The sequence below is a fragment of the Aythya fuligula genome, chromosome 3 (genome assembly GCF_009819795.1).
Source record: "Aythya fuligula isolate bAytFul2 chromosome 3, bAytFul2.pri, whole genome shotgun sequence".
Lineage (NCBI taxonomy): Eukaryota > Metazoa > Chordata > Aves > Anseriformes > Anatidae > Aythya > Aythya fuligula.
Genome location: NC_045561.1, coordinates 52164558 through 52190996, shown reverse-complemented (window position 1 = coordinate 52190996; position 26439 = coordinate 52164558). Strand labels below are relative to the sequence as shown.

Below are 26439 nucleotides of genomic sequence, written 5' to 3'. Positions count from 1 at the left end.
AAAAGATATTCCTAACAATACTATTTTCAACATAGAGCAAAAATGTATTTTATTTTGCACAATGCTGGTGGGTTTTTATACATGCTGTATTGAGAACTGTATCTGCCTTATTCCTTCTTGTCCTGGTTTCAGGACAAAAAAAGGACTGTTGTGGTTTAACCCAGCCGGCAGCTAAACACTGCACAGACATTTGCTCACCCTCCCTTCTCCCTCTCTGGGATGGGGGAGAGAAACAGGAAAGTGAAGCCTGTGAGTTGAGATAAAGACAGTTTATTAAGACAGGAAAATAATAATAACAGTAATAATATTAACAATAATGAGATAATAGTACTACTAATAATCATGTGTACAAAACAAGTGATGCACAATGCAATTGCTCACCGCCCGCTGACAGATGCCCAGCCTAACCCCAAGCAGTCCGGCCCCCCCACCCCAGCTAGCCACCCCTATATATTGTTTAGCATGATGTCAGATGGTATGGAGTACCCCTTTAGCTAGTTTGGGTCAGCTGCTCTGGGTCTGTCCCCTCCCAGCTCTTGCTACACCCCCAGCCTGCCCACTGGCAGGACAAAGTGAGAAGCTGAGACGTCCTTGGCTTGGTGTAAGCACTGCTCTGCAATGATTAAAACATCGGTGTTTTATCAGCACTCTTCTCATCCTAAGCGAAAACATAGCACCCTGCCAGATACTAGAAAGAAAATTAACTCTGTCCTAACTGAAACCAGGACACTTCTATGTGCCAGTGCTAAGATATCCCTAGCCATCTGATAGCTGGTGCTTCGTTCAAGAGTCTCGAGTGTTTGCTAACTTAGGTAATGTACTAAGAGTGAGCATTGAACATTTTATTTATTTATTTATTTTAATATAGGCAGTGTCCAGAATGACTGCTAACATCATTTTAAGTACTAAAGATGGTAGTCCAAGATTTAAATTTGGTCTGTCTGTTTTTCCCTTTTGCTCTTTCCATGCAGGATAACGAAAATTAGACTTGTGTATATTAATAGTGAGGTCAATGGCTTTTAGAACAGTTTCAGAGGTTTAATAGAATTCTAAAATTACAGACACTTTAGTTTTGTTTGTAAATAGCAAGGAGAAAAGCAATGCAATAAAATTAAATATTATTTTGGAAAAGTTCAGATAAGTAAATTTTTCTTCCTCTTTCAAGCCATGTTCCTCCTACCTCTGCTTCTAGTTGGGGAATTACATGAGGAAATTTTTATTCATGAAAGTTTATATCTAGGGAAACTAAAAGTTCTGTGGTATTTTGGCCAAAGAAAATATAGAACTTGATGCTTGAAAGTGAGGAAGTAGGGAAATTACCACATAAATTGTATAAATCATCTCATAGATATCCAAACTTCATTACATGTTGCTACCTTGGTCCTACATATGTGACTTTTCAGTAGTCTTCTGACAAAATGAGAAGCGTAAGAGTATATCTTGCATTAAGATCATCATAACCTCATACATCATGTAAGGTCATATTACTTATTAAGGAGAGAAGAAAGAAGACACTAAAGAAAAGGTCCTTTTGCAAGACCTGTTATTTATAATAATCCATCCTGAAGAAAATCATGAAATACTGATATAGACTGAAAAAAATGGAAGGAGAGAAATACTAAGGCAGTGACAGAAGGAGAGTATCTTCAAATAGACAAGTTAAAATAAGTTCCTGTAGTGTAATACAACTGGCAGTCTTAAGGGTTGACTGGCTTATTACAGATTTGTCTGTGTGATTACCTTTTCAATAGGCCTTAACGAACAGGTGAGATGGGCAAAGCTATGCTGTCACATGACAGTTGGTGGCCTTATATTATATTATATTATATTATATTATATTATATTATATTATATTATATTGGAGACATTTAAAATTTTGGAAGGTATACAAGCACTAAAGCTAGATGTAGCTGCTAGGACCATAATTTGGAGGAGGTACTTCAAATACTTCGATCTGACCTGAATTTGCAGTAACCCCAACATTTACATTTTTTTTCTGGAGCTTGATGCATCAGCCATTCAAGAAAGGAAACTGAAAATATTTTGGGGAGTTAAAGGCTTTTCTGAAAGGATGGAGTTGTAAATAGACAATACTATAATAACAGGAGGCTTTGACTAGTACATTACTGCTAGCAAAACTAAAACAACAACAACAAAAAAGATATGACTGTGCATATGACCCAAGCTTTAAGACTGCATATTATTTAAAGGGGAAATTCAGTGCTTTCTATTGTTATGGAAATATGTGGTTAATCAGTCAAACCAACATAAGTATGAGAAGTATAATCTAGATCTGAACTGAAGTCTGTTAAACATTTTGCCTTCAGGACTGGGAAAAATCTGAAAAGGGCATAGGAGACTCCCTGGAGAAGCTAAGATCATTCAAAAAAAAGCTTTCTCAGCCTTTGCCAGAACACCATGATGAGTTGCACGCAGAGCAGATTCGTTGCAAGGTAAAGCACTTGTTCTCTGCTAACTGTTGTCTCATCTTTGCATGCTTTTGTGCAGTAACCTCTTTAGGCTTTACATCGCTGACTGTGCAAACCCACCACACGTGACTGTGACAAGCTAAAAACCTATCCATGTAACATTTGAACTGTATAATACCTGAGTGATCTCATTATGATGTAAAACCTGCATGGAATACATCGAACTGATCAAAGTGAGATTATAATAGGGTCTGAAAAGTACTGTAGAAATAACAAGTAATGATATGTTTATATAATATAAATTCTTGCTTCAAATTTAAGCACATTGTTTTTAAACACTCATTTTCTTATTTGAGGTTGAGGACCTTAGATAATATTTTATGCTATATTTCTTGCAGTAGAGAAATGTGGTAGAATTTGAAAGTATTTTTACTACAGAGAATTTCAAATCAATACTTGATACTCCCCAAACCCTTTGAGTTTGAGAGACATTTGAGTACTATTTTAGTTTGTGGCTACTTGTTACAAAGCTGATGTATCATACTCTGCTGGGGTTGAAAATAGTGGGAACATGTGGGGTTGGTGTATTGTTTTTCTTTTAGTAGGGCAGAAGTAGTCCAAATGGTGGATCTGCTCAGATATGACATTAATTCAGTGAGATAAGAATGTTCATCTTTGTTCATCATCACCACATTCAATTTTTTTTGTTTGTTGTTAGCAAACTGGTCTTTTTTCCTTATGCACTTCTTTTAAGGAGTTAGAGAATGCTGTTGAAGGATGGACAGATGACCTTGCACACCTCTCTCTGCTGAAGGAGTCCCTGTCTGCATATATCAGTGCAGATGATATTTCAGTCCTCAGTGAGCGAATAGAGCTTCTGCACAGACAGTGGGAGGAGCTGTGCCATCAGGCAAGTATAGTACTGAGCTCTGATACGAGTATGCAGACTAAAAAGGTATTGGAGGAAAAAATAATGCAAGTGGCAGATTTTGGAAAAGATGTATATAGGCACAGGTAATGTTCAAATATGAACTCTTGCTGGATCAGGGATAATATCCATAGAAATGTTTCCTTTAGTTACTGCTTATATTTTTATATTTCTTGAACTTTGCCATGCCTACGAGGTCATATTTAAAACAACAAAAAGTCATACTGTGTGTTGTGGGACTGTGGCATGGGGAAAACAGAATTAATACAGTTTGCCATGCTTTTGTGGAGTAGCCGTGCACAGAAATGATGTCCTCTCTCAGCTCAGCATTACTTTTATACCTTCAGTTCTGCTGATGGCTTCTCCTTCTTCAGATGTTAGTGTCTGCATTTCCCTTATTCTGGGGGTGAATTACTTGGCTGCACAATGAGATGAAGAGTATTGCTTGATTTTTGGTACATAACCTGAGAGGGTGACAGAGCATTGGAACAGGTTGTCCAGAGAGGTTGTGGAGTCTTCTTCTCTGGAGCTATTCAAAACCTGCCTGGATGCCATCCTACACAATGTGCTCTGGGTGATCCTGCTCAACAGAGGGGTTGGATCAGATGATCTTCAGAGGTTCCTTCCAACCTCGGCCATTCTGTGATTCTGTGATCATGCTATTAGTGTATTTCCTGCATCCTTTTTGCATTTAGAGATGCAAATAGTGGATTCTCCCTCACCCAGCTTTTCAGATTAGGATCATGTTATTTCTGTGGTTTTGTAGATGTCACAATGCATACCAGGGATATTGTGGCAAAAGTTACATCCCATAAGTTTCCTATGAAGGCCTCAAAACCACCCTCAAAATAGAAAAAGTGCATTATAATTAACAATGCAGAACTTCTTTAAAGTTAGTTGCATTTGAATGAGCCAACATGGGTACATCTAAACTATGGTCTAGTCACTGTACATGTATTTATGGGAATGGAGATAGCCAGGTAAAGAAGTTTTGTACATACTAAGTGCTTCAGGATGTAACCCAGTGCAACATTGTGTCCAACCGTTGCTTATTTCCGGAAAGTTGTCATCAAATTTAAAACCACAAAAGGGAAATGTTGAGATCATGGTGTATGCTACTGTTAAACCTAACATGGTAGTCAAAGAACACTGCAATCACTTTTGCTTATGAAAGAGCAGATGAAGTCTTCATATTCTCAGCTGAAATGCTGGTATAAAGTCAGAAACAATTTAGAGTACAGTGAGAAGGAAATAAGTAGTGGTTCTGAAACTACAGAAACAACTGCTGCACACCTTCTGCTACTATTTTAATTTCATTTTCCATCCTTTTCCTGTCAAGGATGGACTATTACTCATTTCTTAAACTTAGCAATACTTTTCTTCTTCCAGTATTAATTACAAATTACAGGATTTGCTTGGTGTTTTTTTTATGCCTATTCTTCCTTGTCAGAACATATTCAAGTCCTTTGGAATCTCTGAAGGTGTCAGTGATTCAGAAGAAATAGTCATCCGTGAAATGAGTGTATTGTGACTGAAGCAGAAAATTGCATATGCTATTTTAGAAATTAAAAAAAAAGAAAAAAGTAGTGTCTCTGATTTCGCTTTGTGCTCATGCACAAGTCATGAAGTCTTTTGTAGTTTGGCCTATGCTCTCTCTCTATATATATATTTTATTTTATTTTTGGTCTTGGTCAAGCATTCATATCTTCCTTTTAATTAATCTCTTAGACTAAAAAGAAACCATTAATATGCCTTATTGCATTTTATAAGTGAACAAAAATTGTAAGAGAATTTCCCCCTTCTAATGAAACCTTAGAGACATTATGAAACAATATATTGACATGACACTAAGCATAGTACTTGGATGCATTCTTCTATGCAATTGGATGTAACTAACAAGAATCCTGAGAATAACACTTATCTCTAAACTTACAAACAGTCATGCAAAGTATTTGCAGTACAACTCCAGTTTGCTGTAATAGAAGTAAGTGGCTGGAGTTCATCTGCAGGGCCAGAGGAGTTCACATGGAGGCACAAAGTGCTTCAGCTATCTCTTAAATCGATGTACTTCTATTTATTTATTTATTTATTTATTCTGTTTAAACGTTTTAAGGTCTCCTTACGTCGACAGCAAGTTAGTGAGAGACTGAATGAGTGGGCTGTCTTCAGCGAGAAGAACAAGGAGCTCTGTGAGTGGCTGACACAAATGGAAAGTAAAGTTTCTCAAAATGGTGACATCCTCATAGAAGAAATGATTGAGAAACTTAAAAAGGTATAGTGCAATTACAAACTGTTGTGTTGTTGTTGTTGTTTGTTTGTTTGTTTGTTTGTTTTAACTCTGGTTTGTGTCGCAAAGAAGATACTGAAATAGAATTTACCTGTTTATAAATTTCAGGGCGTATTTTTATTCTCTCACTTCGCAGCTTTTTCCTGTCTTTTTTAAGGTGGGACTATCCAGGATACCAGAAAATTAAGTGAATATAAAGTCTAAGGCAACTGAGTGCTTTACTAAATGTCCAGTCAGAATTTACTGCAATTACTTTAACTATAGCAGACATATTTATATAAGGTTTTTTTTTGTTTGGTTAGTTGGTTGATTTTTAACTTTTTTTTCATTCTTCTGATAAGGTTGTTCGTGGTTATACCCTAATATTTAAGAGATTGTCTCTCTACTGTACCAATCAGCAGAAGAACAAAAATACGTTAACATTCACTTGTATTCTTGTATGGTTCCTTCAGTAGTGTAGAGCAGAATGCATTCAGTATTTATATTCTGAATGTTCTTTTCTGTTCAGGATTATCAAGAGGAAATTGCTGTAGCTCGGGAGAACAAAATCCAGCTCCAGCAAATGGGAGAGCGACTTGCTAAAGCCAGCCATGAGAGTAAAGCATCAGAGATTGAGTACAAACTTGGCAAGATCAATGACAGATGGCAACATCTTCTGGACCTTATTGCAGCCAGGTAAAACACTTGTTTTGTTTTAAATTAAGAATCTTAAATTAAAAATCAAATTAAAATATTTTTATTGTTTGCCTTTTCATTATTAAATGTGAATGAGTTTATTCTCAGATATCAGCACATTTCTGTGAAATTTACTTTCCTGTTTTCCTTTGCATTATTTATTCTGACATTATTTCTTCAAGCAAAAAGGAGACAAATTGAAATTTGTCCACTAGAATGACACAGGGTTAGTTGCAGATTTAATTGAGCTTTCTTCAATGCAGTGTTACTTCAGATGAGTGCTTAAATCTAGGTAGAAATGTAATTAAAAATAAAAATAAAAATGTTGGCAGAGCAATGCAAACAGTGCAGTTATTGTTTTGGCTTGAATTTCCAGAAGAGCAGTTCTAAAACTAATTCTGCTTAATTTGTTTTTGACTGATGGAGAAAAGTAACTGAAGGTAGACATATACACTTAAATATTATTCTTTTTTTTTTTATCAAGCTGAACAACATAAAAGCAGTTTTCATAGCTTAAAGAAATACAGGGTTTTTGTTTGATATATGAACAAAATTGGCTTATTTGTTTCAATATTTTCTGCTCCGAGTCGTTATACAACCTTCTTCCTGTTACAGACAATAATTTTGTCATGGTTTTGTATACGCAGTTCATAAAACATATACTCTGTATTTTACACTTCCGTGATTTAAGGATATATGAATTAAGAGTATTTCAATCTTGTTTGCAGCAAAAGGGTTTGCTTTGGTTTATGTTTGTTTTGTTTTGTTTTTCACTTTTTTTTTTTCTTATACTTTTACTGCATTCCTGCTCTGAAATCTTTAAGCATGAGAGTAGTAAATTTTATGTAAGCAGAAGCATTCTGGTGGCTCCAGCTACTTTTACAGCAGTTCATTTTAAAGTAATGAAAGCTGTATAGTTTCTGATCGAGTCAGGAAGTGGTGCATTACAGTTGAGAAGCCTGCTTGTTTTAGAGGATGTGATACATCACCAGCTGTTGAGCATGGCATATATTTGTTGTATATTTTTTGTGTCTTCTCAAACACTTCCTCAGACAAAATTTCAAATGTTATGTTCAAATCATACCTTTAGGAAGTTTTGAGTGAAAAGCAATGATGTTCAGAAACTGTAAAACAGGTCTTTAAAACATCTGTGCTGTCTATTCAGTATTAGAGATTAATGTCCTATATAGACACAGGGAAGGGTTCAGGATTCAGTGTTATGGAGAGGTTGTGGAGAGGAAGGGCATATACAAACAAACTTATATAAACTTATCCACTTAAACTTTTTCATTCTGTTATCATGAAACAGGGTGTCAAGTCCTAGCACTAGACTAACGTATGTGAAGTATTTATTTACTTTTATTCCCAGAACATTTCAACTAAGCCTTCAATATAGCCTTCTTAAATAAATTACTTCTTAATTCTGGACTAAGTACAGTTTGGGAAATGAGTCGCTGGGAAAGAGCTGAGCAGAAAGGGATCTGGGTGTGCTGGTTGACAGGAGGCTCAAAATGAGCCAGCAATGTGCCCTGGCAGCCAAGAAGGCAAAACACATTTTGGGGTGCATTAAACACAGCACAGCGATATGATCAAAAGAGGTGATTCTCCCAATTCATTTAGCATTGGTGCAGTGTCACTTGGAACACTGTGTATAGTTCTGGGCTCCCTAACTTAAAAAGGATGTTAAGGTCCTTGAAACATCCAGAGGAGGGCAACAAAGCTGGTTTAAAGGCTGAAAGTCACGCCCTTTGAAGAGCCACTGAGTACAATGGGTTTGTCAAACTTTTAGAAAAGGAGGTTAAGGGGTGACCTCAGTGCTCTCTACAGCTTCCTGAGGAGTGTAAGTGGAGAGGGAGGTGTTCATCTTTTTTACCTGGTATCTAGAGACAGGATGTGTGGCAATGGTTCCAGGCTGCACCAGGGAGGTTCAGACCTCCCATTAGAAAAATCTTTACCCAGAGAATAGGCTTCCTAGAGAGGTGGTTGATGCCCCATGCCTATCCATGTTTAAGAAGCATCTGGATAATGCTTTTAATGATAAGTTTTGACCTTGGGTCAGCCACAAAGTATACTGACAGTTGGACTCAATGATGTTGTAGGTCTCTTCCAGTTGGAACTGTTCTACTCTATTTCATTCTAACTAACATGCACAGCACTATTGTATGCAGTTGTACAACAAGTGGGGAAAAAACAAAACAACAACAAAAAAAAAAACTATGGAAAGTTTGAATGTTGTATTTCTGAAGTTAGGAAGTAAATAGTGGAGAGGTTTGACACTAAGTTATGGAGATTTCGCTAGTTCAGCTGTAACTTAGGCTGATAGGAGCTAAAACCTGGTTAACTAATTGAACAAAAATTTTTGAATTCCCCGAGCTGATATTTAGAAGACTGCAGAGGCTCTTTCAAATACATCGTTACATTTTGAAGTATGTTCCTATATTGATATTTTTGAGTTTGAAATATGTCATATAACATAACTTTTGTCTGCACGCAGCTAGTAAATGTAGATTAATTGTTCTAGTGTCAATAATTAAACACACCTTTTCATATTCTGAATATCCTTGGATCATATCCTCAATATCATTAATGAAATATTATAGCCTGCATGCTTTTCTGTAGAGCCACAGTCAGCCTTTGCTTAGAGCATTTTTCTTGGTGTTTTTTTCTCTTTTTTTTTTAAATTATTTTTCCATACAGATGTGAACTAACAGAAGGTGCTCTAAAAAATCTTTAGTAATATAGTATGATAATATGAGTCTGATCTGTATCTTTACTTTTTTTTATGCTGGGTGGTAGAACTTCTCCATTAACTTGTAAAAGGCTTTCTTTGTTGCATTCTGTTCTGTTATCTACTTTTTTTAATTGCCTCTTCATTTTGAGGAGGTCTGTAACTGAAGAAAAGACAGCTACAGAAAGGTAGTTGTGTCTCTTCATCAAAAAATTCGGTGTCTGTCCTTCTAGAAGATTTTTGTCCTTTCAGATGAATTTATTTGATAGGTCGGCCTGCTGCACAAAATGTTACTTATGTTCACAGCCAGTTAGCAGTGCTTTTGCTGTTACTGTTCAGGCTTTGCAAGGAAAGTAATATTGTATGGTGTCTTTTTTTCCTCCCTTCCCCTTGCACTCATGGTCCACATTCCTGGAGATCAAGCCTGGCACATGTTGATGAATGCAAGTTTTATTTAGAAACATGACCACTTGTCACCATTCAGTCTCATGTTATCAAGCAACGTCTGCTAACATTTGTTTGGCATGCAACATTTTCTGTACAGTACTCACCAGCAAAAAGGAGTTTGTCCCCTTTCCTTCCCCCATACTAAGCACAGTGTTTGCAAGCTATTGGACTGGAAGTTCTTTTTAATGCTGGAAAATTTCATGGTGGTGGCGGAGGACTTGCAAGCTGTGAGGATGGCGGAGGACGGCAGTGTGGATTCAGATCTCCCAGACTGTAATTGTGATATCACAAGGCAGGCAGCTATTTTTGTTTCCTTTTGATTGATACAGTTCTTTTTGAAGTCTTGGATTGCTAAGAAACTGATAAAAATATTGACATGTAGAAATCACTGCCTTAGCTAGAAATGCCTGTTTTTTGCTCTATTTAAAAGTAGTTGACAGTGATAATGGTATACTTTGTTTTACAGCTAGTGCTTTTGGATCCCAGATTAGCTTTTTGTTAACTAATTCAGACTTGCAACTCCTAAAATGTCTTTGCTATCTGAAAGAAACCATTGACTAGTTTTACTGCTCTTTTTAAATACAACTGTATACACATGTGAGAGAAAGCAGACTTTATATTTGTCTGCTCACTGTGTCATCAAAGGGGCATGGCTACAAGCAAAAATCAGAGAAGGAAAGAGGCTGTAAAGACAATGTCAGGCATTACATACCGGAGTTGATCTGTCCAATACATATCCTGTAACTATATGTAACTCAACCTACATTTTCTTGGATTTGTGATTCAATTTGTCTTCTTCCCAATAAATATCTTCCAATATCTTCCCTAGAAGTTTTGCTATTTATGTTCATAGTTCTACAAATTTATTCCCTGAAAGGGGAATCTGTGATCTGAAGAACAACTATAACTGACAGTAATACTGACATTGTGCACATTTGTACTGTAATTTGGACCTTACACCTTTTTTTAATCATAAACTGATTTTAAGACTGATTTTAATAGTGATTTTTTTTAACTATTTCATAGAATTAAATGCTTATTAAAACTTCAGTTATGAGTATGTTGGTTTTTTGTTTGTTTGTTTGTTTGTTTGTTTTTCACTTTTCTGTTTTCTACTGTCTTTATACAGGTTTAGCTAACATGGTCTTACTGTCTGTTTTCATGTTCATTTTAAGTTTAACATTAGTATCCAGCTGTCTAAATGACTAATGCAGTGTCTATGAGTTCTGTATGATGCATTGTTATGTATTTACAAGGCTGTTCCTGTTTAGGTTTAAGTGGAATCTCAGGCTGTCTAGTTTAGGACTGTTTGAATTAAAGGCATTTGGGTTTAATTTTAGCTCCAAATTGTTCTGCCATTGCCCTTTCTTAATGTAAGATAAACATTTCAAAGTTACTTTCTTGGGGAATCTGAGGTACAATAATTGAACATTGAAATTTAGAAATGAGTTTTCTTCACTAGACCACAGAAACTATTCGATTCTGCAGTACTTTCCCTTCTAAAAGTCTTAAATCTTTGTAAAATGTAGCAATACTTACATAGATATACAGATATATAAAACAACCTTTGAAACAAACATGGCATAAGTTTGAATGTGATGTCTTCATTATCAAGCAGGGAAATTATCTCAAATCTCTTCAAGTAACATGCATAGTGCTGCAACAAATGCATGAAATGTTTATCAGAATAATTAATGGTTTAAACATAATCTTATAAATGAAATCTCAAAAGATCAAAAATTACAGTTGGCTAGGAATACCACATATTTGGATGGTCTCTAACTTGACCTTTGTCTCTAAGTAGAGCTTTTAGTTTCATTTTTAGTCTTTCAGGCCCTGCCATTAACATAGAAATATGTGATTTTGAGCTGTTACATTTTCAAGGGGAAGACAATTTTTTCTTGCATACACATTATGTAATTATTTGTATGCAGGCACAGGGTTCAGTGAGATTAAGAACACATGCATCTTGCTTACTAAAATTCAGAAGAAAAACTGTTAGACATGCTGGATGTCAGAGTAAATTTTCAGAACAGCTGCAGTCACAGCATGGTATTTCATTTTATTAAAAAAAAAAAAAAAAAAAAAAAAAAGGAAACCCAGCATATTCCAAGAAGCACATGTTTATTTGTTTCAACCTGTACCATGGGCAAGGAAGCTGTTATGTTATACTCTGTACAAAAAATTTAGGTGCAGGTATACTTAAGAATTGCAACAGCCTTTGGAGGGAAGGCAGGTTTAGAAGTAGTTTTTGGCTTTAGTTTGAGAATTCTTTTCATATGTCACTTTTATTTTTTTCTTTTTGTCTCTTAAGTAACTTAGGTCAGGTGACTGAAGACAGTGCTATTTGGGGATTTTATTTTTTTTAGGTTTCTTTTGGAGCCTGGCAGAGAAGTAGTCCCATGCGGTCTGACAGAGACAAAGAGTGTACTTTCTGATTGGCAGGCACTTTATCAGATGTGTCAAGCAAAATTTAAATTAAATCTAGCAAAGATACTAGGGTACTATAAAACTGCCAATATGAAAAGCCTGGTTCACAGCTTGGACTTACAAATGATAGAGCAGCATTGCTTGTACGCTAAGGCCTGATGTGACTCATTGTTCCCTTTTCCACTCCAGCACACATGCAAAAGATCAACAGCGTTCAGCCTTGAGAGTCTAAGCAGAAAATGGGCTGGATTTCACCCCAGTTAGACTGAAAAACTGTATGTGAGGTCAGAATGAGTGATAACCAACCTTCTTGCCTATCCTACAAGCAAGCTTCAATTGGTTCAAAACCACAAAACACAAGTATAACACAAAGGTGAAGAGGGGATGGTACCCCAAAGATCGGTTGCTTATAGTTTGTTCCAAGGCTGAATACATTGCTGTGTTTTGGGATGACCTGATTGACTGCAAGTTGGGCTGTCTTCCAGCACAATTGTGTTGTCTTCAATTACTTCATAGCTAGATTTTCAGAATGAAGGAATTACTGAGAAAGACTTTTACAGATGAAACAGGCTGAAGTGAAAAATATCAGCACAGGGTGAAGGTTTAGTGAAATTTTTCCCTCTCATTAATCTTAATGCACATTTAAATCAAAAACACTGTATATTTTTTCCTGACCAGTACTTTTGCAGGGTCAGGGCCTCCAGAAAAATACTACCTAGATATCACTACGAAGATACATTCTGATTTCATTGTTTAAATCTGAAGTAGTCCATTAAGACCAAGAACATCTTAAAGCAGCCCTTAGGATTTGGGAATTTTCACTAAGTTCCCAGTTTGATTTCTCTCACTAAAATCTGTTTACTCAGGCACAACTGTCACTGTAACAATAATTCAATGTTTTGAAATCATCAGGATGAAAACAATCTGTTCACTCAGAGCACTACACCAACAGTACTGGTTAACTGGACCAGTTATTTGTTGTCTAAGATCTCTTGTCTTCTTTTAGTCAAGTTTGCAACTAAATTAGCTACATTATTTTGGGTTTTGGTGTGTGTGAGTTTATTTAAATATGTATACATATTTGTATTTCTAACAAACAGTTGTCTCAACAGATAATGGTATAGAACCTTTGAAAATGTTGTCTGGAATTAGTAAACTCATAATTTTTCTTAACCAGAACCTATGAATGCTGGATTATTTGTATAGATAATACACTTCTGTTACTCAATAAAGGAAGACTTCAGAAAAGAAGTTGCCATCTATGTTAAGTTTGTTAAGTTTCATCCCCCTGAAACACATACTGTAGAAATTTTTATGTTTTTTTTTTGTTTGTTTGTTTGTTTGTTGTTGTTTTTTACAGGGTAAAGAAGTTGAAAGAAACCCTGGTTGCAGTGCAGCAGCTGGATAAGAACATGAGTAGCCTGAGATCTTGGCTTGCCCATATTGAGTCAGAGCTGTCCAAACCAATTGTCTATGAAACTTGCGACTCTGAGGAGATACAAAGGAAGCTAAATGAACAGCAGGTAAAATACAAAACACTTATAAGGTGCACAATGGCATTAGGAGAAACAAAGTAGTGTGTCCTTGGGCTGCTCATACCCAGGGCATGAGGCAAAAACGTGTACGAATATCAAGGCAAGTGGTGCTTACTGTGTCACTTATAGAGCCTTCTGCTGGCTTTGACATCCAGTCTACGGGAGCTGTTTGACATTCACAAGAAAGGTAAGGCACCAAGAGATGTAACCTGAACGAGCTATTGCAATTGATTTTCCTTGGGGGTTTGTGGTTTTTGGTTGTTTGAATTGACTGTTCCAAGAGGCAAAACTGACACCTATTAGACCTTGCAAATTTTGCACATGCTTGAAAAAGACTCTTTTTTAGCAACTTTTCTAACTTGGTTTTATTTTGCAGCTTGTTTGAGAATCACATTGCACGCAAAGATGCATGAACTATACATGTGAAGTTAAAATCAGTTGTTTTATACCGCCCAAAGCTTTTATGCAGTGCTAGAACAAAATAGTCAACATTGGAACAGGCAAAAAAAAAAATGTCGACCAGCTTTTGGCATTACAATTAATCTTACCCCAAAGAACATTTATTATACTTTCTATATCCTGGTCCACTTCACTGCTATGCTATACGCCTACTTCACAGATTATGGCTCAGTGCAGTAGAAGGAAATATATGGGCATTTCATCCTTCAGCTGCCCAGTGTAGTTTTACTTAGAAGCATTTTGCTGGTGAAGACTGTTCTGTTGTGTTCCTGTTGGTTATTTATTAGCAGAAATACCTTTTTGGTGCCTCATTGGAGCTGACTTACATGCTCTCCTGAGTTCTTTCATGAGATGAGAAATAAATGTGTGGGAAGAGGAATGCCAGAACGCTTTGGGGAACTTTAATTTATGGAGTGCATAAAATGGCATTTTGATCTTTTAAGCTGAGTGTGGGGCTGAGACCCAAGAATGTTCTGAGTGTTTTCTGGCTCCCTAACTGATTTTCTACATGGCTGTGCAGAACTGCTTATTAATATTCTATATGTAATTTACACAGGGTTAATAATTCATAACACACAAGTGTAACTAATGAGTTGTGTTTCTGAGATGGTGAAGTGCTGGGCAAGGCTAAACATTGCTGTCAGTAAACTAGATACTTGACATTTTTTTTGCACTAGGATCCCTGTGCAAGCATTCCACTGTTTGTTATAACCACTCATTGTGGGAGTTAGGAGTATGGAGACTGGTGTCTCTCTGATTTCCACCATTTCCTTGTGGTGGTTCCCATAGAGTGAAAGCATACAACAATATTCTGTGGAAGTCTGAGTCGTTTCACTGGACTCCCAAAGGGGAGAAATAGAGGTGAATTTTATACTGGGAAGATACCGTGTTTGTAATCTTGATGATGATTTGATTTGGTAATGCTGCAGACCATGGTTGTCATATATACATTACAAAACAAAAACTTCAATGTATGGCAACCAGTATTTTTATTACCAAGCAGCTGTATCTCTGTTCACTTTATCTCAGAAGGCCAGCATGTCAGCCATCTCAAGTATTTCATCCCTTGTTTTTCTTCCCTCTTAGTGTTCTTTTGTTCTTTTCTATGTTTAATCTTCCACTGAGGCCATGTTATCCTCCCCGTTCATACTGCTACCAGTTGTTCATATACAAGATTACATAAAAAATATTATTCTGTGAAAGAGGAGGGACAAATTCCATTTCTGTAACCCCACTGTCATTCTGTAACTTCTCAGCCTCTTCTTCAGTCAAGAATGAGCTTTGCAGGTTGCTGGTCCCTATAGTGAAATTAAGAGGCAATTCAAGCTGGATATCCTGGGGAAGGTAGTGTAACCTCACTGAAGCATTTTCCAAGGGTTGCAAGCTACATTTCTAGGATTACTTGTTTGTTTACTTTCTCAGCCTGCTACCAGTTGAAATTGAAAAATTGTTTTTGCTTTTGGGATGATTAAAGAAAAACTTGTGCGTTCATGACAGCAGTGCACAAAAGTGATGCTTCTTCTGTAAACTAACCAAAAAGGCTAATTGTTCTCTAAGAAACATATCAACTAAGGAAAAAAAAAAATATATATATATATATATAGCTTAGTCATCTGTTGTAGAAAAGCTTTGTAGGTGAATAAAAGTTTAATTCTTAGGAATACTCAGGACCATCAATGTGGCAGTTATAATTGCTGCTGTAGTCCAAGGAATACTCAGGACCATCAATGTGGCAGTTATAATTGCTGCTGTAGTCCAAAACAACAGAAAAGAGATTATGTTACCTGAACTTGCTTAGCCTAAAGTCTCATAGCTGTCTGGAATACATGTTTTACAGAGTGTTGAAACTATTTATAGCATCCACCTTATATAACATCTCAGGACAGGGAGAAGAATAAACACTTGTACATTATGATGAAAGAGTATTTTCCAGGCAAGTGAAAGTGAAAGGGACAGAGCTGAAGGATAAAATACCGTGATTTTCCACTTTCTCATGTAGGTGAGACGTTCACAAAATATCCTTCTATTTCATATATGAGAACAGGAAATTAATAAAGTCATTGAGTCCAATCTTCACAAACAACAAAATCAGATAACTGATATAAGATAACATTACTCCATTTCAAACTTGATGATGCTTTTAGATTCTATATTTAAACCTCATTTCCTGCTGGAAGGCTATCTTCATTGTTAGAAAGGTTTGTCCAATTGGAGCTTAAATTTATGCAGAGACAGTATGTTGACACTATATTTCTTTTTTTGTGTCAACATTTTTCTTTACAAGCAAAATCACAGAATCATCTAGGTTGGAAGAGACCTAGTCCAACCTGTGACCTAACATTAACCAGTCCTCCACTAAACCATATCGGTAAGCTCTACATCTAAACGTCTTTAAAGACCCCCAGGTATGCTGACTAAACCACTTCCCTGGGCAGCCCATTCCAATCCCTAACAACCCTTTCAGTAAAGAAGTTCTTCCTAATATCCAACCTAAAACACCCCTGTTGCAACTTCAGCCCATTCCCCCTCATCCTGTCACCGGGCACGTGGGAGAATAGACTAATCACCACTGTGCTACAGCCTCCTTTAAGGTACCTGTAGAGAGCCATAAGGTTGCCCCTGAGCCTCCTCTTCTCCAGACTGAACAATCCCAGCTCCCTCAGCCGCTCCTCATAAGACTTGTTCTCCAGACCCCTCACCGGCTTCGTTACCCTTCTCTGGACTCACTCAAGCACCTCCATGTCCTTCTTGTAGCAAGGGGCCCAAAACTGAACACAGTACTCAAGGTGTTGGCCTCACCAGAGCCGAGTACAGGGGGACAATCGCTTTGCTAGCCCTGCTGGCCACACTGTTTCTGATATAAGCCAGGATGCTGTTGGCCTTCTTGGCCATCTGAGCACACTGCTGGCTCATATTCAGCCAACTATCAACCAATACTCCCAGGTCCTTCTCTGCAAGGCAGCTTTCTAACCACTCACTTTACCTCTACTTAGCCTCAAGTTACCATTTTCTTGTTCTCCTACTGTGTTCATTTCTGGGGGCCCCCAGCACAACAAGGACCTATTAGAATGAGTTCAGAGGAGGGACACAAAGATGATCAGAGAGCTGGAGCACCTCTCCTATGATGACAGGCTATGGGAGCTGGAGTTGTTCAGCCTGGAGAAGAGAAGGCTCCAGGGAGGTCCTTCCGAAGCAGGTCTACAGGAAAACTCAAGAGGGACTTTTTGGCAGGGAGTGTAGTGATAGGACAAGGAGTAATGGTTTTAAACTAAAATAGGGTAGATTTAGATTATACATTAGGAAGAAGGGTTTGTGAGGCACTGGAACAGGTTGCCCAGAGAATCTATATGTGCCCCATCCCTGGAAGTGTTCAAGGCCAGATTGAATGGGGCTTTGAGAAACCTGGTCTAGTGGAAGGTGTCCCCACCCATGGCAGGGGGGTTGAAACTAGATAATCTTTAAGGCCCTTTCCAACCCAAACCTTTCTATCATTCTGTGATTCTATAAATAAAATTTCACATCTCTTATACTAACAGTTATTTTGTTCACCTGCAGCAGAAGCGAATGTGGTATTCTAGATGCAATCTATCACTTTATGGTATAGTCATGTTAACACTTCTCTGTTACTCTTGGGATTATGTTGCCTTGACCTTGGTCCATCCTGACTTTTCCATCTAATACTCTGATGGTTCATTTCAAATTTAAGCAAAAGTCAGGGAGGGTTTCTTTTCCTTGCACTTATCTAACAGAAATAGCCAATTACTTCTGTGGCTTGTCTCGACTTGAACCAGTTGTTCAAAACTGAAAATATGCTTCAAGAAGAAGCATTATCACCAGTGGAGGAAAAGACGTTACAACCAAGAAACCAACAGGAGAAATAATACTAATCACGTATAACAAGTGCTAAGACCACATAAGTACATTTTCTTTAGCTGTCCTAAATCCTCCTTTCCAATTCAAATTAAAATGCTATGTGTTTTGAAAGTTGAAGGAATAAACTCCTACTAAATATGCAGTTTGACATGTGCTGCTGCCAATCTCCATGTCAGACGTGCTGCTATGCAGCTATCTTGCCTGGGGAAGAGTAGAATCATGAAGGGCACCTCCAGTAGATAATACTTTTTCCTGACACACTTCTCTTACTAACTTCTGCTTTACATTCTCTATGATAATGGAGAAGGGACGGGAATGTCATTGGTGTGGTTGATTAAATGTAGCTGAAAGATACTCATCTGAGTATGCAGAGCTCTGGCAGTTTGTCCCAGGTGATGGTCTGATGTTCATAGCTCTTGGGAGAGCTGTTCATGCTGCCAGGTTCTCCTAGCTTCGCTGATAACATTGCATCAATATTTGTGCTGTCACAAGCACAATATCTATCTTAGTAGATTGCTTTTTTCCTGTTTGCAATTGTTTGGTGTTTTTTGTTTGTTTGTTGTTGTTGTTTGTTTTGTTTTGTTTTTTTTTGAATAAGTAGAACAGAAATGCATTTGTATTTAAGCATGTTTTGTAATTTATCTTAAGAATTAATTTCTTCATCTACAGGAACTTCAGAGGGACATAGAGAAACACAGCACTGGAGTAGCATCTGTTCTCAATTTGTGTGAAGTGCTTCTTCATGACTGTGATGCCTGTGCCACAGAAACAGAGTGTGACTCTATCCAGCAGGCTACACGTAACCTGGACAGAAGGTGGAGGAACATTTGTGCAATGTCAATGGAAAGGCGACTTAAGTAAGTCTAAAATGTCTACAAATGAGTGTTTCCTTTCACAAACACAACTACAGAATGGGATATATATGATAGGGTTGCAGTATTGAAGGAAAGAGTCTTGTGGGAGTGTGGCTATGGCGGTCGACAAGCCCCATGGTTGGTGATAACATTGGACTCTTAGGACTCTTAAGGATGAGGCTAAAAGGAATGTAAAGAGTGTAGAAGGAACAAAGGGTGACTCAGGAGACATCTTGTTGTCTCAGGTTGCTTGTTCTCCAGCCCTTAAGACATGGAAGTTATTGGGTGTTTGCTGTTACCGGGCAAAGTTGTTGACCAATGAATAGTTAGTGGAAAAGTACTGCTGTAGGGCAATTGGTATAAGAAGGGAGCTTGTCCTCAATAAGAATAGATGAAGTTATGCCCTCAATAAGAGGGAGTGGAAGTTGTCATCAATAAAGTAGTAGCAGTTACTGATCCTGAAAGAACTCTGGTGTCTGTGTGGTTCTTGATGCCACAAAGTCTAGAGGTCAGAAAAGGATCATACACTGAATAAAAGCCAATAGTTATCATGACACTGGGGAAAAAAAAGGGGAAAACAAAAAAAAAAAAAAAAAAAAAAAAAAATTTGTATTATTATGGGTCTTTATATAAAGTACATGAGTCAATTACCAAATTTTGTTCACATGAGACCTTTGATGGAATATGTTTGATTTTCCATGCTTTACAGGAGCAATAAGAAATAAACTAGAGAAAGTATGGATGACTGCAGTGATTTCAAGAGGTTTAGAAAACATGACCTAAAAGAGAGAGTTACAATAATTAGGCTTACCCTAATGATGTTTGTCCTGCTTCATATCCACAGATTGCTATCTCTAAGTAATTTTCTGCTGTTTCCATGGTAATGTGTGCTATTAATACATTTGTAATAGTAAATTAGCTGAGCTATCAGTATTAGGATTGTTATTGTGCTAAAAAAAAAAAAAATCATTTGAAAAAGGAAAAAAAAAAAAAAAAAAAGGGATGTTGAAATTCAAGTTCAACAACATACCATCAGAGTGTAAATTTTACCTCAGAGTATTGCATGGATCAGGCGCCTTTCAGAGCTGCATATCTAAGATTTGGGGAAAATGTCTTCTGTATGCAAAAGCACAAAGTTCTGTTGTAATATATGCGGTCCCCACCCCAAAAAAAAAAAAATCATCTTGGGATTTTACAGTCTCAATATTAAGACAATTTGATTTCAGGATCGAGTCAGTCACTCCTTTCACATATTCAACTGAGGTCAAATAGTCTATTTGAAAAGTTGAAATATATATATATTTTTTTTTATTAAAAAAAAAAAGTGATTACTATATATATTGAGAGAACATTTTACCACTTGTTGAATGCCAAAAAAAAAAAAAAAAAAAAAATGTATGTATGTATGTATGTCCTTTGTGCTATGCAGGATAATGACTGTGAACTTTAAAACAACTCAAGCATTTTGCAAAAAAAAATAATAAAATGTTCTGAAGTTGAAGTTACTGTGGAATTTCTAATCTCTGAAATACTGTTTTAGGTACCTAGATTAGACTGTATATCTGAAGTTATTTAGCTTGTGCTATGATTTTTATAGCTCCTATTACATGTTTATAATCTTCTTTTTATAATGGTTCCAAAATTAGACGTATTAAAAAAACTGTCATCATCTTATTCGAGCTCAGTCTGGAATGAGTCAGTCTCCTCTGTTGTCTGTTTATCAACCTGCCTATGTGAGTTAGATTAAGAGCCAGTTATTGTTTAGTGCAGTACAAGTTTGCTGTTGATGATTATTTAAAGTACTGAAGGTCAGCTGTCCTTCAGTCCCAGCATTCCTTGATTTTCCATTATCTGTTGCAGAATTGAAGAGACATGGCGGTTATGGCAAAAGTTTTTGGATGACTACTCAAGATTTGAAGATTGGCTAAAAACCTCTGAGAGGACAGCTGCTTTCCCAAGCTCCTCTGGTGTACTTTACACGGTTGCTAAGGAAGAACTGAAGAAATTTGAGGTGATTTATAATACTTGAAATTTAATATCTACTGATCGCATTACAGCAGCCAGCTGGTGTTCTTCCTTCCCATACACAAGTCACTCAGCAGACACTGTATTAACATAGCAGAGTTGATGATTTTGCAACTGCCCTCTCTGGCAGGTTTCTAGGAGGAAAAAACAGTGGAAGGTGGAAACTAAAAATGCGAATAAGTTAATCCAGCCTCACTTCATTTTTGTTCACCACAGTTAGAATTTTTGTCATTTTTCTTCTGCATTTAATATGCTCAGTCAGCAGGTGCTCCATAGCATTCATTAATTTCTCTTCAGTAAGTACTTCTTCAAATGAATGCTGTATGTCTTGGCTTTTGCTTTGATTTCATCCCTTTACTTCTTTCCATAACACTCTGATACCAGCCCTCTAAACTCTTGTATTTTTTTGTACAAAGTACTATGTGCCCATATTAGATACTTATCCCTGAAATGCATGTGCATGCAAGTATTGTTGTATGTCCACATGGTGTCCCCAGCAACTTAGAGGTCAAGTGTGTCCTTAAAAGTTGACAAGCTGTCAATTCAATGCTTTATGGCTTGTTACGTAACCCTGTTATGTCTCCTACAAAGTGATGCTTTGTCTCATAATCGCAATGGGTTGTATGCCTATATGCAAAGCACACATAGTCCATGTGGCTAATCATGGTAAAAGTCATAGAATCAGAGAATCACAGAATGGCTGGGATTGAAAGGGGCCTTAAAGGTCATCTAGTTCCAACCCTCCTTTCATGGGCAGGGACACCAATCCAACCTGCCCTTGAATGCTTCTAGTGATAGGGCACCCACAACTTCTCTGGAAAACCTGTTCCAACTTCTGAGTAAAAGATTTCTTCCTAGTGTCTAATCTAAATTTCATCTCTTTTACCTTAAAGCCATTACTCCTTGTCCTATCACCACATGCCTTGACAAAGAGTCACTCCCCAGCTTTCCTGTAGGCCTCTTTTAGTTTCTGTAAGGCTGCTATTAGGTCTCCCTGAAGCCTTCTCTAGGCTAAACAACCTCTCTCAGCCTGTCTTCATAGGAGAGGTGCACCATCCCTCTGATCGTCTTTTACTTAGTTTTAGATTTGCAAAGAGAATATCAAGATGAGAGAGAAAAATGACTCTGAAGAAAGAGAACAAATTATTTAGACATTTCAGTAAGCAAGCCAGGTGCTAGAAAGTATCTGCTCTGAGGAAGAAATGCAAATTTTACATGTCCAAGAGAAGTTAATACTTTCTAGTGTAGCATTTAATTCAGAAACATAAACTGTGAAGCACTGATTCAAGTTTTATTATTGACATTTGCATCTCTGAGTGTACTGGTCAGGTTCTGTTTACACTGCCAGACTTCTTAATTAGGGTGAGTTAGGTTACCAGATCATAATAATGCTTCCTTGCTGGACCCATGCACTCTGCCTCAGACTTTCTTTCCATTGTTTCTTTGTTCAGTGATCAGTGTCTAAGTGTCTTGTTTAGCAAGTCACTCTATGAGAAACAGTACCAAAAATCTTATCTGTCTGATTTTCAAAGGTGACTTGACATTGCCCAAAGTCTGTTTCACCAAACCTCCATTTGTAAGGTGACCTTCCCTCTCCTGCGGACTTGTAAGATTTTTACTGCAGGAACTATCTGCAAAGTTTATCTGTCTTTCTAGAAGCCTGCTTTCCCTGCAGTTGGATTCTTTCTCCTTTTCCTTTTCCCTCCTCTTCCTGACTATGTAGTTTCTCAAACTACAAAAAAAAAAAAAAAAAAAACACTTGGTGTTCAAATTCAGTTGCGAATTCAGCAAATTCACTGTTAAGTCAGTATAAAGTCAGCCATGTATGCATACTAACTAAATTGATTTTTTCTTTAACTGATTTTTTTTCTAATTTTATTTTCCCCTCCATATTAGTTAAATAATAATAATAAATAATAATAAAAATAATAACTAAAAAAGTGCAAGACCATGTAAGAATATTTCATTTCCTGATCATGGAGGTCAGAGATGAGTGCCACTCAATTCACAATACAAACTCACACTGCATCCTCCTCAATAGCTTACAGAGAAATGAAAAGAGGTTACAGGGAAGAAGGCAACAGATGTATTCTTGTGTAGCTGAACTGGAAGTATGTAAAACAAATACACAGCTGTTCTTTTGCTGGACAAGTCTTGGTAACAGGTGAAACAACAACTGCACTTTTGTAGATTTCATAATCCTAGTAAATATAGTGTAGATTTCATAATCCTAGTAAATAATTGTGTCTCTTGCATGAGAATCACTTCCCTTTTTCTCCTTGTGTGATTTTAAGTGAATTCAGTTTTGTTGAGTATTTCAGTCCAGTTACAAGCCTATTTGCTGCTTGTTGGTTGTCCCCTACTCAATTTAACAGTGATTTAAACAAAGGAAATAGTTGTATTGAGAGGACTCTACAGACTTTTATCTTTTTCTGTTTTTGAACCAGATTCTGTACTTCTGTCTCTGGTCTTACAGTAAAAGAGTGCTTATTTCACTTTTAGCTTTAGTACAGTATTAAGAGTATATATCATTAATGAAGAAATCTTGTGTTACCTGATATTAATGAAAAGTTCTATACTGAAGTGTTTTTTATCTATCACGCTTCTCTGATTTTTAATAAGGATAGTGTCTTGTTTTGGGAGAGATTGTTTATTTGCTTTATGAGCAATAGTAGAGAGCAAATTTGTAGAACTACAATTGGAGAAAAAAACCGTTCACCTTTGTCCTCCTTTTATTCAAAAGAGAGATGGTAAAGTAGTCATTTTAAGTCTTCTTTTGTTTGATTTTCTGTTTGTGAAAATAGAGGTAAGTGGAATTTTGAAAAACAATTCATAAATATTTTTTGATTGGAAAAAATCAGTCAATTCCTTACACAGTGCTTCCTCTAACTTGCTTTGTGATTGCTAGTCACACTGTGAAGCTGATGGGCTAAATCATCTACTTTTCCACTCCCCAGCTGAGTGACTGAGTCTTTAGTAATAGTAGAAGAAGCACTGAAAGTATGTGACAGAGACACTTGTCCAGGCATATGCTGGTATAGATGTTCATAAAATTTTCTTTCTATGAAAAGTTTAAGACAAAACTGACTTGTATAGCAATATACTGAGGTTAAAGAGATGATTCCTTCAGTACCAATTTTTGCTATTTTTGGTAAAACTCAGATTAAGCAGTTTCTTAAAACTTCAATATTTGCACTTCAGCAAATGTAGTTTGTGTAAGGAAATCCAATGAGGCCACAGGAATCTTGGCTTACTTTTCCATTAAAAAAAAAAAAAATCATGTTCATTGTTTGTGTTCCTATTCTTCAATACAAAGGCATAAGAGCACTCTATTTATTTTTTTTTCCCTTGGTGTGATTTTTATCATTGTAACAGGTATTCTTCTTGCAATTTTTCACTCAATAAATTATGTCAGCCTTGTAAACTTTTTTCTTTTTCTTGCTCATTTTATTCAGAAGATCATATCTCAGTGTCTGCATCTACACTTAAATTTATTTAACCCCAAAAGATCAGCTAGCATGGGTTTTAGTGTAGAAACAGTGTCAAAATAAAAGGAGAGGCTATATACATATTGTGATTTAAATAATGAAAACTGATGGTGTCTTTTATTCACGCTGCTTTAGGCCTTCCAGAGACAGGTGCATGAAAGTCTGACTCAGCTGGAACTGATTAACAAGCAATATCGTCGCCTGGCTCGGGAAAACCGTACTGATTCTAACTGCAGCCTCAAGCAGATGGTCCATGAGGGGAACCAGAGATGGGACAACTTACAAAAGCGAGTTACTTCCATCCTGCGCAGGCTAAAAGTATTTTTCCCTGTTTAAGACTTTGGCTTTCGCTACTGTACTTGTGAATTATGAGTACTCCAGAAACTTCCAGTTTAATGCATTTTTAGTGTTTTTGAGAAGTTTTCTACCTTTGGAAGAGAAAGGGAGCTTAGAAGTTCACTTTAAGGTAACCAAAGCATGAAATCTATAGGCAAATGAATATCACCTCCTCCTTAGAAGATAAGTTTCATGTCTGCTAATTGTAGCTGAAGGTGATATTACTGAAGAGGGAACCCTAGAAATCACGTAGGGAATAAAAGAAGTCTACTGAGTTTGGATTAGTTTTGAAGGGCATGAAAGCTCTTTCTTTGGAGAATTCTGTTGCTGTTTTTTGGGAGGTTGTTTGGTCATTTCATGCCTCTCTGTTTTTCACTCCACTTCCCCAGCATTTTATTGGCCAGCGTGAGGAGTTTGAGACAGCACGTGATAGCATCCTGGTTTGGCTAACAGAGATGGATCTGCAACTGACCAACATAGAGCATTTCTCAGAGTGTGATGTCCAAGCAAAGATAAAGCAACTTAAGGTAAAGAATAAGTAAATGGAGAGAGGGTGATGGAAGAGAGAAGGGATAAAAACAGTCTTGGGTCATCGGAAGGTGGGAGGGGGCTTGGAGGGAGGAGGGCAGCTGGGGGAGAATTTAATAAACATTAAACCAAAGTACATCCTGATACAGCCCCTTAATTGCATGCTGAAATTCAGCCTCAGAAGTTTTGGTATATGTCACATTTCAATACATACTTTTCTGCTAGAGTGAAAGAACTTTGGACAGTGATAAATTTTCAGAAAAACAAGTGGTAGTCTCTGTTCCCTAAATAAAGGAAGAAATGTAGATTAAAAATAATGTCAGGTCTCCAGTACTTCTGACACCTAACAATTACTACATTTTCCAACCATTTCTACATCCAAATAATACATTATTTGATGAGAAAAATGTCAAATGGAAGTCACGTCATGTTATCCAAAATTCCAGTAGGTTAGCTTTAGCATCTGTGTCCATTCTAGACATTTGGTCATGGGCATGGCTTGTTTAGAGAAGAGCTTTCTTTCCAAATACAACAAGAGAGGAATGAGATGGTAAACCATGAAGTATCACTGTTTTTAACAAGAAAGACTGTGGAATACTAAATTTAATTTCTCGTTGTTGTTCATACCAGAATATTTAGAATCATTCCATTTTGTTACCCACATCATTCTTACTGAAAAAAATCTAAGAGTTGTATATAACTTAGTTTGTTTTAATGAAGATTTCATTGATAAAGTATGGGCTTTGCTTTTATAAAGGCTTTCCAGCAAGAAATTTCCCTGAACAACAACAAAATTGAGCAGATAATTGTGCAGGGAGAGCAACTCATTGAGAAATGTGAGCCAATGGATGCAGCTGTCATTGAAGAAGAATTAGATGAGCTGCGTCGTTACTGTCAAGAGGTCTTTGGACGTGTGGAACGTTATCACAAGAAACTGATCCGTCTTCCTGTGTGTATACTTACATATGTATTTGTTTTATTGCCATTTAACAAATGTGAGAATGAGGAGACAGAAAGATGTTGAAATGAACTAACATTTCCAACTTTCAAAAAAAAAAAAAAATCCTGTGGTTTTAATTTTGTTACAACTCTGACCATCTGCCTCCCTTCATTCCATGCTATTTATGTCCTGTTCAGAGAGCAAACTTAACAGATCTGGATTTTTTTGTAAACCATCATGAAAATCCATGCAAACTTGAGATTTATAAAGGTTTGCTAATGGGGGAACATCTCTATTATTTCGTTTTCAAAACAATAATAGAGTGATTCTCCCCAAGCAGAACAGATAGAAATTTGTCTCCAGAGCTGAACAAACAGCTGAAGAAGTGAGAGCAAAATGACATTTGGTAGCTCAAGTCCCATGAAAGCAAAGGAGCAAAACTCATTTTTTCCAGAAAAATGAAAGAATGTAATAGGA

At 36.8% G+C, this 26439-nt stretch overlaps 1 protein-coding gene across 1 annotated transcript in view; it reads left to right on the top strand.

Moving 5' to 3' along the window:
- Positions 1 to 26439, top strand: part of SYNE1 (spectrin repeat containing nuclear envelope protein 1) — a 257346-nt gene that overhangs the window by 211249 nt on the left and 19658 nt on the right. The window contains 10 exon segments of the mRNA XM_032185747.1: positions 2328 to 2453; positions 3184 to 3339; positions 5471 to 5629; positions 6153 to 6319; positions 13285 to 13447; positions 18461 to 18648; positions 20506 to 20656; positions 24294 to 24476; positions 24884 to 25021; positions 25780 to 25971. Of these exon segments, the coding sequence (XP_032041638.1) occupies positions 2328 to 2453; positions 3184 to 3339; positions 5471 to 5629; positions 6153 to 6319; positions 13285 to 13447; positions 18461 to 18648; positions 20506 to 20656; positions 24294 to 24476; positions 24884 to 25021; positions 25780 to 25971 (1623 nt within the window).